This window comes from Ornithodoros turicata, chromosome 9 (genome assembly GCF_037126465.1).
Source record: "Ornithodoros turicata isolate Travis chromosome 9, ASM3712646v1, whole genome shotgun sequence".
Classification (NCBI taxonomy): domain Eukaryota; kingdom Metazoa; phylum Arthropoda; class Arachnida; order Ixodida; family Argasidae; genus Ornithodoros; species Ornithodoros turicata.
The window spans coordinates 40,210,000-40,229,234 of NC_088209.1; the positions used below are offsets into that span (position 1 = coordinate 40,210,000).

General features: G+C 44.8%; 1 protein-coding gene across 1 annotated transcript; it reads left to right on the forward strand.

Annotated features, from left to right (window-relative positions):
* The first annotated feature begins 12,320 nt into the window (after positions 1 to 12,320).
* LOC135368939 (caspase-10-like) lies at positions 12,321 to 18,770 on the forward strand. Its single transcript, XM_064602508.1, has 5 exons — positions 12,321 to 12,532; positions 15,292 to 15,418; positions 15,522 to 15,703; positions 16,138 to 16,240; positions 17,526 to 18,770. Exons 1-5 carry the CDS (start codon positions 12,404 to 12,406, stop codon positions 17,726 to 17,728), a joined length of 744 nt encoding a protein of 247 aa, XP_064458578.1. The 5' UTR covers positions 12,321 to 12,403; the 3' UTR covers positions 17,729 to 18,770.
* The last annotated feature ends 465 nt before the right edge of the window (positions 18,771 to 19,235 follow it).

Consider the following 19,235-nt stretch of genomic DNA (forward strand, 5'->3'; position numbering starts at 1 on the left):
GAAAAAACAGCGCTGTTTTCTAGCGCTGTGGAGCAAAGCGCTGCACGTGACAACAGGCCCTAACTTGTAGTACGGTAACTCTTTCACTGCTCCTGCATGCACCTGGGGGCTTCCGCTATATTCGGCTAGTGCGGATGTTTAAGTACGGAGCATCCTTATACCGTATACTGAGGCAGACAGACCTGTAAGCAGAATAGAACAGAATAGAAATAGAAAGAAAACAAATGAAAACGTAGATCGCACAGGAATCACATCCACCCAAGTGTCACAAAGTCTTCAAATACACTGGTTGCAATATAGTGACATAGATGTGGCTAGTGGTCATATATAGTTGTCTCACGAAGTGGTTTCCGTTTCGCTTTGGTGTGCTTAAAAAAACACATCCCAAGAGCTGCGTTCGATCAGAACTGGTACTCACTGACTTGTGCTAGCTCACTCACTCAGTGGTGCTGATGGCATTTACTGGTACAACCTGTGGGCGTAATCAAGATACCGAAAACATCGCCGACGCCGAAGAGTTGACCCACAATCCCACGAAGCTACAAAGCACAAACAAAAGAAAGTGTTTCGTTTTTTCTTTCAGTCCATGTGGTTTTTCGTGGAACATCTCAAACTAATAAAACCACATGCTATACAAGCAAACAAACAAACACGTTGCCTGTATTTAGAGTCACCATTCAGATTTATCGAGCATTTTATGATCCTATCCTTATCATCTCGTGATCCCGATACCTCCGATCGCATTTATAGAGCTCGAAGATACGATCATCACATTGCAGACCAACGCGGCTAATGGTCAGGATGGCATGTCCCGATTAAACGCATCGTAAACTCTATTTCAACATTCAATGTATGTCTGCAACCGCGTGCATCGTCTAAATGCCATCCCCATCCCAGAAATAACAGACTATAATAGCACCTTCGGCCTTTGGCGAGACCTATTTGCAGCTTCGGTTTGTTTTCATCATAAACCGGGAAATCGTGCATTTTAGCTGCGATCCTGTCTACTCCGTGCGTGTGATATCAAGCAGAAAATTGGATCAGTGTACATTTTAGTGGCGCTTATTTTTTTAGGCGTCACGTTTTACGCGAACGCTGCAGTATAAAGGTGTCAAAGTTGGAAACGGTACCTCTTTTTCGTTTTTTTTTCTTCGAGTTCAACTACGAGAATAGTTTAAAATGCATTTTTGAACGTTTCCGACATTTCCTAATGGCGAATTCGGGTGGTCATTTCGTAGCAACTTTTTTTGCCAGATCTCGAGCAGTCATGTTCGCTTGGTCAAAATGCAGCAATCTCGCATGTTTGCGTGGCGCTTTCCGAGCGCTCGGAATTTGCCAGCTAGCACTTTTTTTTTTCTCGATCTCAAAACGATCGAGCAGCAGATTGCTCAACTGTATCCAGTATCGTCACATCCGCACTGCAACGGTGGCGAGTGCCCTCATTGGCCCGTTGGCATGTTGAAATCACGTGGTTTAGCAGACGACAGAACTCGAAGACAGGCGATCGCGACGCCCCTAGCGTGATCCAAGTGCCTAAAACCGCTAGATTCCTGGCAATCATGTTCGGGTGGCAACGGTCACGTGATGCAGCTCGGTCGCCGACCGAGCAATTTCCGAGCGCTCGGCAGTGTTGCTACGAAATGACCACCCGAATTCGCTATAAGTGAATAACCCGTGCGCGTCGGGTCACGTGTGTGGCGCACGTGAATAACGGTGTGTTTTTACGCCCCCCCCCCCCCCCCCCCCCCTTAGAGAAAAGCACGCGCACTGCTTCCTCCTATTGGTCATTGCGGTGGAGTCACCGCTCCGACGAAAGAGCGTCATGTGTCGGGCCGCGTTTCGCTTTCACAAGAACGTCTTGCGTTCAAGACGAGGGTTGAGACAACCGCGTCGTCTGCTATCAATTTCCGCCATCTTGATTCCCATGCACAGCTCGCGATGCGCGCACGAAATACGTAGCAGCGGAGGTTTGAAAAAGTTAATGAAATCGGCACACAGCATTCACGCATGGTAAGCGTGGGCGTCATCATGGCGACTTTGCGGCGTTCGCTTCTACAAAGGGTGACTCCATCCTACACATATAGGTATTCATGCACCCTATATACACCAGGTTTGTACCTGGTGGTACAGGTGGTACCAGGTTTGAACCGGCACGCATGGTGCAGGCATAGAAATAGAGTAACAATACAATAACAACACTAGATAATGACGATGAGATGGGGTGTTTTACCGCGGTGGAGCGGTACCCTACCCCATTGCACGTAGAACATTATATGAAGATGATGAAGGAAGAATGAAAATACGAAAACGAATTAAAGCGTCTGGAGCAATCTAGTGGACGACAGGAAGTCTATGAACAGGTGAAGAACCCGACGATGGAGCACAGGATCTTCATAGGGGCCAATGAGTGCAGCTAATGTGAGCGACCTCTTGCTGATACGGGCAAGCTCATCACCTAGTATCCGCCTTTGCGGGCAGTAGAGTGCACATTCCATAAGAATGTGCTGTGCTGGGTGTTCGCCATGACATCGCAGGTGGAACAGAGACTTGTGTCACAGAAACTGATCATGCACTTGAATTGTGGGGTGAGAGCCACATTGAGGCGGAGCAACGACACATACGCTCACACGTGTTTTATTTGAACATATGTAAAACATGGTAGATTTTTTACTATATACACGAAGTATATATTAATATAATTTTATAATAACTGCGCAGTAATGTACAATAATAAGTAAATAAGTAATAGTAAAAGTAATAACAAGTAAAAATAAAAGTAAAAAAAACGATAAGGACTAATTTTGTTCTGCCAACTGTGGGATTGGGAATAGACGCAATGCCAGCCCAACTAACCAGAACACTACTAGCATAGTAACAGTCCCAGATCTCCGTGGAAACTATTTGTCTATATTTAATTTTTTTTTTCTGCTCTATAGCGCTCGCGAGGTATAAGATATTTTGGTGTGTCTGCGTTGTCCGCACGCAGTGGAAATCACGATTGTGCGCAATGCGAAGCTGGATATGTAGTAGCATGACGACGTTGGAGGCGCTGTGTTTTTAAAGCGCCCGACACGGGACCATTGGAACCTAACGGAGCTTGATTGCCTTGAGGTGCTATTTTTTAAGCAAACGGACGACAACTACGGTACAGTGTGAAACCGACTTAACCGAAAGGCTATGAAACTCGAGCGTCGGAGCTCGCACAAGACGAAACCACCTTCCCCTCCTCCTTCTCCTCCCCTTCCTCCTCGTTCAAGACTTTCCCAAGCAGCACATCATCTTGGACCAATATTGGACCAATATTGGGCGAGTATTGCCAATATTGGACCGATATTGAACTAATATTGGGCGAGTACTGCCAATATTGGACCGATAATTGAACCAATATTGGGCGAGTATTGCCAATATTGGTCCATTATTATGCCAAGATATTGTGCTGCTTGGGTTGCACATCAATAAGTTCCTTCCGTGCACATATAGCTTACCATCATGGTTAATCAGCTTGCATTTCAAACTGCTAAGACGAAGCTCGTCTTTGCATTTTGACGTCTTATCGAAGATCGTGGCCGTCTTTCACGGATGACTCGACGAGGACGGGTAACGAACGGCGAGCAAGTTTACATTCTTATCTGACTGAGATATAGAGGGTTTAGACGGAAAGTAGGCCCTACCTGGGAGAAACGCATCATAAACCCGGGCGTTATAACGCATCATGACACATTGCATGGCTCTCTTCTGGACTCAAAAGGAAAGACAACGGGGAAAAAAAAGCGCTGTCGATATGAGTACCAGGTAAATAAAATATACGAAACAGATAGCCGTCAAATGCCTTTTCCTTCCGATAACAATGTAGGAAACATAGTCGCTGCCCCTCTGCAGTGAAACCAATGTGTTTTTACTTCGTTATGAGAGAGAGAGAAAGAAAGAAAGAGAGAGAAGGATGACATTCCCCCTCAAGGGATCCTGTGAATAGTAACACATCAGTCAAAGCGCGCAGCAAAAGAGATAGAGCGGTTCCGCTCTCCTGCTTACGTCCGGCGGAAGGTGGAATATTCCCCCGACGCGCGAATGAGAGAAAGGATAATGCCACCGACATGAGTGCGGAAGAATCATCGAAAGTGAAACAATCGAAAGTGTTTCATCGCTGGGATGCTGTACCTCACTACACAGGTGAGACAAGGATGACTGGCACGGGAATAAAGTGGAAATGAGTTAAGTAGCTCCCACAATAAATGAGGTGTCCTCAACTGTCTGCGCAGCACAGAACAGAAAGAGGACGAAATGGACGAGAAAAGAAAGAATGAAAGGGCGCCGAGAAAACAAATGAGAAAGAGAAAGTACGGAAGAAATTCGATTACTTGCTTACAGTCTTGGGTAGTAACGGAGGTACAAGTAACTTGTAACTGTAACTAGATACTCTTTGCAGTAACTAGTTACTTCTCCATAGAAAAGTAACTTCTAACGCTAATTAGTTACCGCTTTTGGTTAAAGTAAGTACTTTACTTACTTTTTAGGACTTTTTGCAGTTACTAGTTTCATTTCTATAGAAAAGTAACGTCTAACTGTAACTAGTTATCGCTTTTGGTTAAAGTAACTGCCAAATGTAACCGCAGCTAAGTTACTGAGCTATTGCAATATTTTCCATGTATCAGCTCCCTTGCGCGTCACTTTGTAGCGACTACAAATACCATGCCGTTTTTCCTAACCAGGAATTTCACGAATTTTGCCATCTTATAAACAGCCAGGATGACCCAGACTGAAATCCCACCGTGCTCTTACACTGTTAAAACAGAACTTCACCACATAGCACGCTCCTAACCAACCATCATACTGAATGATATCATTCTGTGTCATGATTTGTTCAAAACAGGGGGGAGGCGCCTATCTGGGACAAGATAATCTGTCCCAGATAGGCGCCTCCCGCCTGTTTTGAACAAATCATGACACGGAATGATATCATTCGGTATGATGGTTGGTTAGGAGCGTGCTATGTGGTGAAGTTCTGTTTTAACAGTGTACACTCTTAAAAATGAACTTCAACCCATTGCACGATCGTAGCCAACCATCATCTCGAATGATATCGTTATCTGCCCTGATTTGTTGAAAACGGGAGGAGGAGCCTATTTTGTGCCGTCCATAATGAGCACAAAATAGGCTCCACCTCCCGTTTTCCACAAATCAGGTGAGATAACGATATCATTAGACATGATGGTTTGCTATAGGAGCGTGCTATGAAGTCAAGTTCATTTTTAAGAGCGTACACTCTTAAAAATGAACTTCACCACATAGCACGCTCGTAGCCAACCATCATCCCGAATGACAACGTTCTCGCCCCTGATTTAATGAAAACGGGAGGTGGAGCCTATTTTGTGCTCATTATGCACGGCACAAAATAGGCTCCTCCTCCCGTTTTCAACAAATCAGGGGCAAGAAAGTTGTCATTCGGTGTGCGGGTTGGCTAGGAGCGTGCTATGAGGTGAAGTTCATTTTTAAGAGCGTACGGCTCATGGGATATTATCTGTTTATAACACGGTATAAGTATGCTAGGTCAGTACAAATGAAGAAATGAAGTTTTTGAGGGTTACATTTATTCGACTTTTTTTTATTCCTTAGAAGGTAACTGTAAGGTAAGTATAAGTTACTTTAAAACGTGGTAACTGTAGTTGTAACTAGCTACGTTTCAAAAAGAGTAACTTTAACTGTAACTCAGTTATTTTTTTTGCGGGATAACTGTTACTGTAACTTGCTTACATTTTTTGTAGTATCTTACCCTGGACTGCTTGTTTGCATGCGAATTCTTACAACAGTACATCATAGTTGTCTCGCGGCGTAAAGCCAGGAGTTATTACTGTCTTACAGCAATAACCGGCTTTTTTTTCATGCTTCATCTATATGCTTTTCGCGAAAACTGCAAAAATATTTACTGGTGAAAATGAAGTATCAGGAAGTACGAGGAATTTTTTGGCATATCCGTCGGGAAAGCGCACCGGAACACCAAGAAAAACCCGAAACAGTATACACCGGTGGTAAGATTCGAACCCACCACCTCCAAGTCATCGGAGCCACATCGCATTGGAGCTATACCGCCAGTATTTTCTTTTACTGCACCGAAGCAGACATATGCAATGCAGGAACAAACTGTTTCATGCAAATGAGTCGAACAGAGACTGTTCTGTTGTTCTCACCGTTCACTCAGAAGAACTCGGTCCGCTGGATTTTCTATCCTCCCATATTTCAAGCAAAGTTGCGGTGTATGAGATAATGAGCTCGTTCCAGTAAATTTATACTGTACGAAATCATACACCATCGTAGCCTTAACTGAGTAGTGATCTTTTACTTATTTTTTTTCTTTCCATCAATCGTAACTGCTGCGTACGCCTTTTTATGTGATACCTATATGCTGTTCATAATTGTCACAAGCGTCCTCCCGTTTTCAACAAATCAGATAACGATATCATTCGAGATGATGGTTGGCTAGGAGCGTGCTATGCGGTGAAGTTCATGAAACAAACAAACGTGATTGGCGGATTGGAAAGATTCGATTCGCAGTTTTGGGCACTGGGATTCCCGAATCTCGAATACCTGCCTAGGATTCGAGGATTTCAGGATTCGTGGATTCGGTTGGCTAATCCCTACTTAAAATCATGTCCGTATAGCTAGAAATTAACGCGCGTGGTGTCCACCACCATCGTATTTGCGTGCCTGACGAAAGGACTACATTACGTAACTCAGGTCAACGGCGTTACTAATGCAAGCGACCTCTTCACAGCGGCATGTGACACGCAACAACAACATACAGGTCGTCACGTTCAATGACAGGGACGCGGGATAGAGCAATGAAGCAGCGGTCATTGCGTCTCCTCCAGTTGCCGTCTGTTTCAATACCATCAACTCTGCACAGAGGCAATATATGAATATCCAAGTCCCAATAACACCGAATATCCTCTGGACGTACAAAAAATGTCCTAACGGATTCGTACGTCCGACGGATATCCGAGGGATATCCATCGGACGTACGAATCCATCGGACTTACGAATAATGTCCTAGCGCTTTCGTACGTCCGACGGATATCTGAGGGATATCCATCGGACGTACGAATTCTTTAGAACATTATTCGTACATCCAGGGCATATTCAGTTTTGTTGAGGAGCGTATGCGGGGCTTAATCTTTACTTAATAATTATACGGGGCGTTAGGCGTTACGATGGCGTTTTCCGGCTAACGAAAACGAAAACGGACATTTTTTCACAACCATCGTATTTCTGTATGGTTTTCTGATCTGCATCAACAACTTGCTGGGCATGTGCAGTAATTCATCTCTGTCATCGTCCCTGGAAAGTCCCTTTGCATTCGGTGTGTTTCGATTAAAACCGAATCAGGGAAAATTTACCCGGCGTATGTTTTTCGGTGTTTTTCGATTAAAACCGAAAACACGGAACCCTACACTCTTAAAAATGAACTTCACCGCATAACTCGCTCTTAGCCAACCTTCATCCCAAATGATATCGTTATCTGCCATGATTTGTTGAAAACGAGAGGCGTACGCCCTTTTCTGTGACAATTACGAACAGCATAAGTGTCACGAAAAAGGCGTACGCCTCCCGTTTTCAACAAATCAGGGCAGATAACGATATCATTTGAGATGATGGTTGGCTAAGAGCGTGCTATGCGGTGAAGTTCATTTTTAAGAGTGTAGTCTGTCGCGCTCGCTAAGAAGCACGCTGTGCGTCCCGCAGTCCCGCAGTACCCTATAGTCTTGCTAAATGGGCAATCGGATGCACGGTGAATTGCAACATGTGTCCATACGTTGCGTCTTCCGTGGCGCCCTTTAATTTCCGTGCTTGCAGTCATAAGATTCTGCCTTGTCTTACAGGATCAATGTCAGTAGCGGGAAGATAACGTCTAATGCCGCGAGTCCAATGTCGTAATGAATCGGAAATCTGTAGTACGAGGGAGCCACAGTGGGTCAGCAGAGTGAACGGAAAGGGTGGCTGAGGTGACCTCCTTTGAAGGTTGTGTAGGTCGAGATGCGCGAAATGTTCGCAGTCAGGCCAGACTGTAACGCAATTCTAACGAATGTTTACGATTGCACGGCGTGTCGAGAGCTCGGACAATTCCTCGAACGACGTCTGTTCAGAGTGCTGATGTTTCTCGCGTACAAAACATGTGCAGAGAACAGAGGCGTATGATCAACGCCATACGCTCTCGTGTGTGCGCATATGCTGCACTCTAAGAAAAAAAAAGAAGAGTAATTTTACTCCTTTTGGGGAGTAAATGCATTGTCACAAAAAATAGTTACTTTCGGGAGTAAATGAATGTCACAGGGTGGAGACTGCATTTCACGCTCTGTTCTAAGAGTCCCAGGAACAAAATTAGTGTGCATTAATGAAAATACTTCGAATCAAACAGTCAACAGTGATATGTCGAGTGATAAAAAATCTTACGACATACATAAGGCACAATTTGCGAGGAAAGAAGCGCTAACTGTTTCTTACTCTGTGGGGGGTGGAAAATTGCTAAGTTGGCTGAGTAATACAGCCTTTATGCCGTCAAATTGACCAAGAGCACATATTTACGTAGACTGTTGCATTCGGAAGACCATTTGTGAAGTTCAGTGACAATATGCAGTCCTGGGGAGTAAATGTCGGGGTTAGGGGACCAAAATATGGGGAGTAACTGCAGTCTAGGGGACTAGAACCTGCAATTACTCCCCATTTTACTCTTTTTTTTTCTTAGAGTGTGTTTCGCGTGAAACGTTTGTGTGAATCTGACCTGCTGCAATTCTTGCCCGGAAAGAGAGAGAAGAATAAAAAGGAGGAGGGGAGAGGGGGAGTACGTAAATAAAGATTATGCACGAGGTCGGTCACACAAAAAAAATGGACCCTGATAGTGTGAACTCATGAGTTGCTGGCTGCAGCCACGAAGCCAAGTCTGCCGAAATGATATCACGGGTGACGGTATCACGTCGCGGTCGTGACGCTCGCCCCGGTGAACTTTTGCGGTGCGCTCGCACCTTCTGTGGTGCGACCGTACACTCTTAAAAATGAACTTCACCGCATAGCACACACCTAGCCAACTATCATCTGGAATGATATCAATATCTGCCCCGATTTGTTGAAAACGGGAGGCGTACGCCTTTTTGTGACACTTATGCTGTTCATAATTGTCACAAAAAAAGGCGTACGCCTCCCGTTTTCAACAAATCAGGACAGATAACGATATCATTCGAGATTATGGTTGGCTAGGAGCGTGCTATGCGGTGAAGTTCATTTTTAAGAGTGCACCGTTTCTTTTTTTGGGGGTAGCAGAATTCGCTTGCGCGAAGTCAACCTCCCCTTGTTATTTATTTAACCAACCAACAACAACAACGATATCACGGGTGACACACGCACGTGCACTGTACCGGCATTGACACGACCTTGTGACACGATTAATGATAAGAGGCTAGTCACGTGTCCCTAAGAAAATGTCGAAGAGCTTCGATGATCAAACGCGGCAACGATAAGTTGGCCCAAGGACCAAGTATAGCATTCTCAAACTGAAGGGACTTACTGTAACCTGACCTTGTGGACAAACGAGAACAAAACGAAGACATGCGCCGAGTTTTTGCGGAACGGACACACAGACACGTTAGAAAAACGTATGTGTGAACAGCTTCGTTGGCCTGCGACTTACCACGTCGGTCATCGCCCTTCACGTCTCCAGCCATTCATCCGCAACACGCGGACAAATCACGCGGAAGCTTCTGCCAGGGACGTGCCTCTGTAAGGAACATTCCGTCCTCACTGTCATGACTAATGGGTTGTTACTTCGGAAGTTTGATGGACAGGAACCAAGTGAGGCCACTGCCGACTATGGGGTACTATTAGGGGTAACTTCATTCGCTCTTGGAAGTGCACAAGTACCTGCTTCCTAGTGCGTTTGATGAAGTTATCTTGTTCTCCGAGGAATACATGACGTGTATAGGAAGGGGCTGTTCGTGGTAGGGGCCTCTCAGAGAAAAAGCTATCAAATGTCATTTGGTTATTTTGAGCTCAAATTCCTGCTGCCTTCTAGGTGGACTAATGCCTATAGGTGGTTCACTACTTCCTGTCAAAATGACGTAAACGAAGTTGCAATGTCACGTGAATTTTTGTGCTTCCGGTTCCAAGTTCTGCTGGAGTCGTACAGCGTCAGCGTGATTACAACGTAAAAATAAACGGATGTTCAGCGTTTAACTGCACTAATTATGCGGAAGAAGGACACAAACTGTATCGCGCACCCTGGAATCCTGTGCCTTTGAAAAAATATTGCCAGCGTAAACGAAAATCCAACTAATGGATGTAGGCACTTGTCACCAAATGCCGTGCTATGTACTTATTACGTTGAATTGTGCGTGGCTGTGATAACATTATCAACTCGTAATACGAAAAGAATATCACTAAAGTCACAGCTTCGTCCCAAGATAAAAGGAAACGATTACATGCGTACTATCCTGAGAGTGCAGAAGATTGCTAGATAAAATACTGCCTGTACATTTTCTTGTGCCATATCTGAAATGTTGCTTGTTATCCGAAGCGTCAAATTGACCGCATTGTAACAGAACGTTTTGCACAGCAAAAGATCGCGATTTAAAAGCGAAAGTCAAACGAAGCCGAAACGTGCACGATGTGTCACGAAATCTTATCTTCGTCATAAGAAAAGTACGTGTGAAGTATTTGTTAAAGTACCTTGCTTCTTTGCGGGGCAGGCGTTCCCAGGCGAACTCGTCTTCGTTGTAGTTAAAGCCAGAGTTTACGAAGTTTTGCTTTGCTCCAAATGAGCGAAATTTCGAACCAGAAGTTAGAACCGGAAGTTCGAAGACCCAGCATGCGTAGCGCCATTTCTCAACTTGAAAACAACCCGTTTGATGAATGCGGTCACGGTGCATGTCATGTCATGTAACACCTAGTTTTGTGATTGCTGTAAATGCAAGTAATCGGTAAAAAAAAAAAAAAAAAAAGAAGAAAAGGGAAAGGTCCTCAGTGATCCCTTGGTTGCAGGTTCGAACTCGGCAGGGTACACCCGCAATTTAATGGTAGCGTTTCAATGGTAGCGTTTCCATTTTGGCGCAACTCAAAGTAATACCGTTGAGTAGGCTTTACTCAACTGTACAGACAAGACAGACAGGTTACGTCGGCGGCGTATATAGTTAGTTTAACAGCTTGTTGCTTGTAAACCCAGCACAAGTTATACAGGAGACAGGGAATGCTATGGAATATTTTTAATGTGCTAGTAAAATTGCGGTAAAACGGCTCGGGGCGACGTCTGTTGGGAAATAATCCGCAATTTGTCTAGCAACAGTGATCTATGTTCCCGACTGGCTTGCTGCTCATGGTGACTACGTAGCCGACACGTAGTCGACTTCTTTTGGTTTAGACACAGTGTTATGCACACGCAATGCAGTTTTGACGCCGTATACATAGTTGGCCAGCAATGCGCCGCTGGTGGTGACTGCCAGACACTGTTGCCCATAGTTTTCAATCTTAATTAAAAAAAAAAAGAACATGGAGTACAACTGCGACGAAAATTGTGACGTAATAGTATAAAGGGCCCAGGCTACCGAATAGATAATTTTTCAGGAGCACCTCTTCTGCTTTACGGTACCCTTCCCTTAAAAGGACTATGAAATTTTCAGAACACTTAATAAATTTTGCGACAACGTCTTGTAAATAACCTCATCAATAAATAAATAAATAAATAAATGGTCGTGCTGAAGACTGGGAGGTTGTGGGCTCGAATCCTACCATCGGGTGTGCTTTCTGAGGTCTTCCTCTTTCCAGGCGAATATATGTCGGCGCAGTTCCCCCTGAAGTCGGCCCAGGACGCATACTAACCCCCCTGTCCCCCACTCATTCTTGCTGTCCTCTCTTCATCTGTCCACATCTGTCCGCCACTCATAGTCACAGTTGCGCTAACACGGAATAAAAATAAATAAATAAATAACCTCCGAAATTCAAAAAATACAAGGCACACGGCTCCTCCTGTGGGGAACCTGGTACGTAAACATGGTAACCTGGTACATTTTTTCCGTTTAAAGTGCGACGCTATTTTTTTTTAAAGTTCGTCCTCTGTACCTCAGTTCCTCGCAGTTGCTCTGAACCTCAACCTCCTTATCCCTCCCTTCCACATCCTAGTTCCAAAAAAAAAAAAAAAAAAAAAAATCGCGACAGTAAAAGCGAGACGAGCGAAAACTCTACGAAGTTGCCTTTGGGAGGGCGACACCGTCAAGAGCAGCACCGGTGGTTATCTTTGTTTGAGGTAGATAAGCAGCTGGCCTGGTAACTCATAGCGGATCTACAATAGGCTTCATGGGGCGTCCGTATAGATCGGAGACAGAACTTCGTGGGGCATGGCGTCGTATGCATAACGGAATGCACGCTGATGACGACATCGGATGACACGAAAAAAAAAACAAGCATGAGCTCAAGAGGCAGCGGGAGTGGAGGCTTGGAACTTTCCTATAACATGAAGAATCCCAAAAGAGGTCTGTGTGTCATCCTTGATGTACAGGTGAGAAGGAATTGTTGAACATATACACAATTCGTGGCCTTATGTTGCGGGACAGCTGTGATCATGAGCGACGCTGGGTCGGTCTGTGGATGGAAGTTTGCTCATCTGGGGGTTCTTTATCGTGCACTGCAGTCTCAGCACACAGCACACGGTGTTTAACGTCCCTCGCGGAAGGCGGCGCATCTAAGCAACCTGTACCCAGAGCCGTATCTTAAAAGCGAGTCTGGCCATTAATGGGTAATGTCTGAACCTGAAGCTCCACCCACTTTCTCAGCTCTCCTTCCATTAAGTCTTGAAATATGGGGAGCTATCGATAAACCTATCCTCACTATTTGTCCCCGTATCCAACATGGGCAGCGCCATTTTGGGTGGCAAGTGGATTGGATGGGATTGAAATGGATACCTCTCGCAATCTGCAAGATTAGTGGATTTTTGGTGCAAATGTGATGAACGCCACCTAGGGAGCGTAAGGCACGTCGGGAATTGTCGTCTGCTTCCGTCGTTGTACCGCTGCCGGTAGAACCACCTGCTGGGGCACATTCTGTTGTTGGTACGATTTTTAAACAGATCTACATCAATGGCGGGAATATAAAAGACAAGAATGTTTATATCCATGAAATCCAGCAATTAAATATAAGATTGTACAGCACAGTGCCGTTTTTGTTATGATTTCATTATGATCGCCGTGTTCACTAGGCCTAACACCGGCGACCAAACGTATAAGTTTCAGTTAGATATCAGTGGATGAGTATAAGCTGAATCTGATTTACGAGAAACGTATATGAGGATGTGCGTTTGCAGCGTAAAATCAGAGTAGTCTGTGAAAATTTTTTGTCACGAAATCCCTGCTTCACTGCGTTTGTTTTCGTCGCCATTTTGGGTGGCGGTAAGGTGTCATGGCGACCCCCTTGGTAGAAAGCAAACCAATCAGAGGACCGAAACTGTGATTGACAGGTCGAGCCTCTTTTTGTGACCCTTTTGGCCAGACTCCCTTTTAATATACGGCTCTGACCTGTACCCAGCCACCAAGTTGCTGGCGTGCTCGGCCGGTTTCGAACCCAGAATTGTTGCACATAACTATTCTACAGAGTACGGTTAACATTGATGTTAGTGGAACGCGCCGTAAGACCAAATGTTTGCAGAGATGTTAAGATAGGGTTCACTAGTTAGTTAGTTAGTAAATTAGTAAAAAAAAAGTAAATGGTTATTTACACTTCGTACCTTCGAGACGGGCAACTGAGAGTCGCTTTGTGTGTGAGTCCGACGTTCTGTGAGTTCAGAGTGATATGGTAGGAACAGTCGCAAAATTCGCCAACGGGCCTCATAGTTGCCGAGAGTTAAAGTGACATGAAAATTGCTGTTACGAGAGATCAATTTTTCACGTTTCAATTTAAATTCACGACAGATCAAGCTGCATCCTCTGTGTTCAGTGTCGAGAAGCTATCCAGCCGCGGGTCTCCCTGTATTAACTTGCAATTGCATGTTCCTGCTGTTGGAAATGGTTCCCAGCGCACGCAGACAACACTACAACGTTGGCATATATACAGGGTGTCCACGCTAAGTGTGAACAGATTTAAAAAAAAAATATATAACACTTTTTCCAAGATGAAATCAATTGCAATATAGCATATGCTGAAGGGCACTCCCTAGCAGGGTATTAGCAAAGTCCAAAGGCAATGTCTTAATTAACTTTCATTCATTAACTTTTTAATTATAAAAGCTACAAAGTTGTCCCAATGAGAACATCTGTTCCTTTCGGTCACCTGATATCGTAGCCGTTTTCAGAACAAAAATCCGTCCGATAGATCCCCGGAAAAAATTCGTGAAGGAACGCCATTTTCTTCTTTATTTTGTTCATTGCGCTTCTTAGAAGACGCGTATTTCCTTCATCCCCAACGGGAGAAGGGGAAGGAGCACAGTGCCGCCTCATGCGTCGAAGATGAGCTTTAACTTGCGGAAACAAAACAAAAGCAAATGTATCGGGTGACTCTATCGGAACTGGCCTTATCTTGGGTTGCATTTTCTGTTGCCTTTTAATCTTTTTCCAGGACGCGAGAGGCGATAGTGTGCTCTTTCTCCCTCTCACATTGGGGTGAAAGAAAGACGCGTCTTCTAAGAAGCGCAATGAACAAAATAAAGAAAAAAATGGCGTTCCTTCACGAATTTTTTGCGGGATATCTATCGAACGGATTTTTGTTCTGAAAACAGCTACGATATCAGGTGACCGAAAGGAACAGATGTTCTCATTGGGACAACTTTGTAGCTTTTGTAATTAAAAAGTTAATTAATGAAAGTTAATTAAGACATTGCCTTTGGACTTTGCTAATGCCGTGCTAGGGAGTGCCCTTTAGCATACGCTATATTGCAATTGATTTCATCTTGGAAAAAGTGTTATATATATTTTTAAAAAATCTGTTCACACTTAGCGTGGACACCCTGTATATAATAGTAGCGTAGAGATGGCGGGCGCGTCGGTGGAAACACACGACAAGAAGACTTAGTGTGAAACAGACACAAGGAGCTCACAAAGTTCACAAGTTCAAAGCTCACTAGTTCAAAGTTCAGGACAAGCATGTCCGGACAAGCCAAGCCAAGTCCCGTCAGGACAGGCGTGTACTTTGTACTGCTTCTTCTTTCATTGTCGCGCTAATACTTGTTGTCATAGCATTTGCATGGATGCGGTACATAACACACCTTCCTTATAACTCTTATAGCTCTTCCTTATAACATCACACCACCACCACCACATTATCTCATAGAATCCTGGACGTTCCTCGTGCACAAAGGACGCAAGAAATGTAAGGTCTGCCTTCCAATACCTTGGCTTCAACTGCACCGTGCATTCTACTCCAACAGCCGCAACGATTCAGAAGATACTCACTGAAGGTACACTTTGAACACTACCATATAACACGTCCAACCTGCCCTGTATCCAACAAAGCATCAGTAGATGGCGCAGTCCAACGCTAATATTATATTAAACCTGCAGCGTCTACGTGGCGTGACAACGCTTGGTCAGATTGTTTTGTCTGTCTGCTCTTAACACCTGGCAAGAATGGCGACATGCTTGTCGAAGGCGACCAAAAGTTCACTACGGATATGCTCACAAAATATTTCGTGGCATCTTCCTGTAGAAGCCTCAAAGACAAGCCCAAGCTCTTCTTCGTCCAGGTAATGCTGTATCACTCTTGTCGTTCAAAACCTCTTCAACTGCGCACTGTTATCATTAATGGATTAAAATTAGTTGAGGATCATCGCATCAACACCAACCCCACTTTATTTTATTGATTGTGATTAGGGTGCTTCATACGATGTTATAGTGGAATGGAACAATACTGACAACTAATGAATGTGATTTATTTTTTTTCTTTTATTTTTTGTCCATGTGAACCTTTTCTTTGTCTTTTCGAAGAGGAGCAAGCCAAACATTGGCTGACCTCTCTCAGCATTTAAAAACAACAACTAATGACCACAACGATTCGAACGCCTCATAACGTCATGTATGTGAACAAATATAGGACGCCAATACGTTTGTAACAAGTGTGTATTTTCTACTACTCTCTCTCTCTTTAGCTCACGCACATACACTTATTTTATTTCTCTAGATCTATGAGGACATGGAAGAAGTCGCTTCTGACGACATTGCAGTGTATGACATGACGATTCCCGCAGAGTTTGATTTCTTTCTATGTTATGACGTCAGCAAACGTAAGTGCATTGCTGTTGTCAACCTAGTAACTTTGCATCACGAACAAAATCACAAAGTACAAAGACATGTTCACTCTTTCAGCACACGACAGCATGGTAACATGCTTGGTAACGTGTCTGCCGGAGGACTGCACTAACTTGACACGTTACATGTTGCTTTGAAACATGCTCCTACACCGAGAAAACATTGAATAGGTTGTCACGTTTTGAAGCCTGTCGTTATATATCACGTCCACATTGTACCGCACGTCAAAGTGTTTGGGGAAAAATTATTTTTCTACACGTCATGGATGGTCAGATATAGAAACCCTCGAGGAGACTTCGGCGTCGAGTGCTGACGTCAGAGGGTCTAAACAATTTCTATTGGTTCCTGTAAGCACGTGAGCTCTCCCACAGCCGTCTCATTGACAAACTATACTTGGTCCAGACAGTGCTGAACACAAGTCAAACACAAACTGATAAAATTTGTGCATTCCTTATCAGCTATCTTAGCCCTTACAATGTGTGGGACACTAGCACCCACTAAACCTGAGTCCTGAATACGATGTGCAGCCGATATTAACCTTGAGTAGTAACGACTAACGACACGTTAAGTACCATTTCGGTGTGGTCAGCCAGTTAATAAAAACAAATACCAACTAGATGCTGGAAACTTCGATTTGGTATAGAGAAGCCACCAGCTCCGGTGGCGCAGCGGTAACGCGTGCGCTTGGAGACTGGGAGGTCCGCGGTTCGAATCCGCGGGCCGGCTGTGCCGTCTGGGGTTTTACCTGGGTTTCCCTCAGATGTGTAATAGGCGTATGCCGGCACAGTTCCCCTGAAGTCGGCCCATGGACGCAGCTATCCTCCCCCCGAGCGGATTCCGCTCGGTCTTCCACTTCACCCTTTCCTCTCCTCCTCTCCACCACCTTTCCCTTCCCGAGAAACATGCCGCCTAATCAAGCAGGCAGACCTCTCGGGTTCCTCCCAACGACACTCCTCCTCCTCCTCGTATAGAGAAGCCCTACAACACACGGCAATTCGTGTTCTGACATTGCCGGAACATTCCATCAGGACTGATGTGGAGGGATACCGCCACCTGCTATACAACTTAAAGTAAATTACCACGCAGGCTGACCGCACCTTCCTTCCGAGTACTCCCCCCTTAAGGGAAGTTACTCGACAATAGGACTTTCAGCATGTCTAGATTCGTCTCCTCGAGATCATGAATGTGGTCTGTAGTAAATGTTCCCTCGCGGGGAAGATATGCTCTTTTTATTCTTTCTGTTCTTATGTCCTTCTACAGGAAGCAACAGCGGCCGCAAGTCCAACCTCATACAAGCGGTGGACTCCTTGCTACGAGACACTGTTGCACCTTACCAGGCGGTGGAACTCCAGGACATCGTGCGAAAGGCAGCGAGAATGGTCTCACAGGCATCGACAACATCGTGTTACATGAGCACGCTGAGAAGAAGAGTTGTGTTCAGCGTCAAGCAGCTTGCACGCTGAACATTGCACATCCCTGTATATGTTACGGGGGGCTGTGGGGCTGTACATAATGGTTACTGAATCATCGGAGCCCACGGAAAAGAGAGTGCACCGTGATGCTTTCAAAACACTTGTGGTCCGCCACAGAAGGAAAACTGACGTTCTTTCGTCTATTGAGGTTATCCTAAATTTCCTTTTTCTTTCTCGTGTAAACTCGACGAAAAACGAACAGACAAATTCTGTGGGTGTGAGCTGTGTAGAAATGTGCACACGCGGGAAGACAAAGCAGTTTACTGCGTGCTCGATCTGAACCGTCATCAATGGAATCAGCGTGGATCCCGTGCAGTTTGCTTTGCACTCCGCGCTATGTACAACTTGTGGTTTCCCGGCAACAATCCGACACATTATAGAAGACTGTAGCCAGTACGTATGCGAGCGACGGGCCTTTAAATGTCAGCTTGAACTGCTGGATCAGAGGCCAATCCGTGGATCCGGTTATTTTTGAAGGGTGATGCGGGCAAGCTTACGCTTGTCCCATCCTACAGTTGGTAGTACCAAGTCAGCGTGGATCCCGTGCAGCTTGCTTTGTGCAGCCCTCTCTGGCAGAAGCTTGTTTCATCTTAGCGGCTTTCAATTTCCCCGAATAATGTAGCAGTATACTGTAACATAATGTATGGGTATAGTGAGCAAGACAAAGTAAAAATAGACGCACTTTTCCGCTTGTTCCGATTAGCTTCGCTCTACCGCTAGATTACAGTCAACCCTCGATTTATGAACACCCTCGGTTCCCCGAAAAATCGTTCATAAATCGAGGGATTCATAAATCGAAAATTCAGTTAACTGAGTACTATCGAGCAAGTGCAACAGTATTTCCGAGTTGGGATTGTGTTTATAATGCCATATATTGCGTAATTTTGATTTGACCATGCCTTCTGCTGCATCAATCTCACAAAGAACAGACGTTAGCGCATTCACACTCTGTTGCAATACTAAATTGTTTAATATTGCTTTGGACCATGCCTTCCGTTGTGTCAATCTTGGAAATAAGATATGTCACCACATTCGCACTGGACTGGTCTCGGATTTCTTCCGGGATTTTTAACCTCCGTTTATTAATCTCCGGGTGACAGCGACCACCTTATTCATCAACTGAGGTCACGAACACTTGGTCGCACCTTGTGCGACCCCGGAAAACCCGTTGTTCGGATTTCGAGGGGTTAAGAACCGAGGGAGCAATACCTGGAAAACGTTTTGTCCATTCAGGCGTCATTCATAAGACCACGGAATTATCCCTTTGAAGGTTTCTGTTGACTTCGGAACGATCCGTTCATAAATTGAGGACAAAAACGCTGGGCAACTCCTAGTTGGTTCCCAGAAATTCCGTTCATTATTCGAATATCGAGGTTCATAAAACGAGGGAAAAATGAATGGAAAAAGTTTGGTTCCCGGTGCTCGTGTTCATAAAACGAGGAAATTCATAAATCGAAGGTTCATAAATCGAGGGTTGACTGTATAGCCATCGCTAGTA

What these genes read in the sequence shown, in the direction of transcription:
- LOC135368939 (XM_064602508.1), top strand. Translation starts at nt 12,404, where the DNA reads ATGACGACATCGGATGACACGAAAAAAAAAACAAGCATGAGCTCAAGA. An exon ending in CCAAGCTCTTCTTCGTCCAG is followed by an intron (nt 15,704 to 16,137) that starts GTAATGCTGTAT and finishes TTATTTCTCTAG; the next exon opens with ATCTATGAGGACATGGAAGA. An exon ending in ATGTTATGACGTCAGCAAAC is followed by an intron (nt 16,241 to 17,525) that starts GTAAGTGCATTG and finishes GTCCTTCTACAG; the next exon opens with GAAGCAACAGCGGCCGCAAG.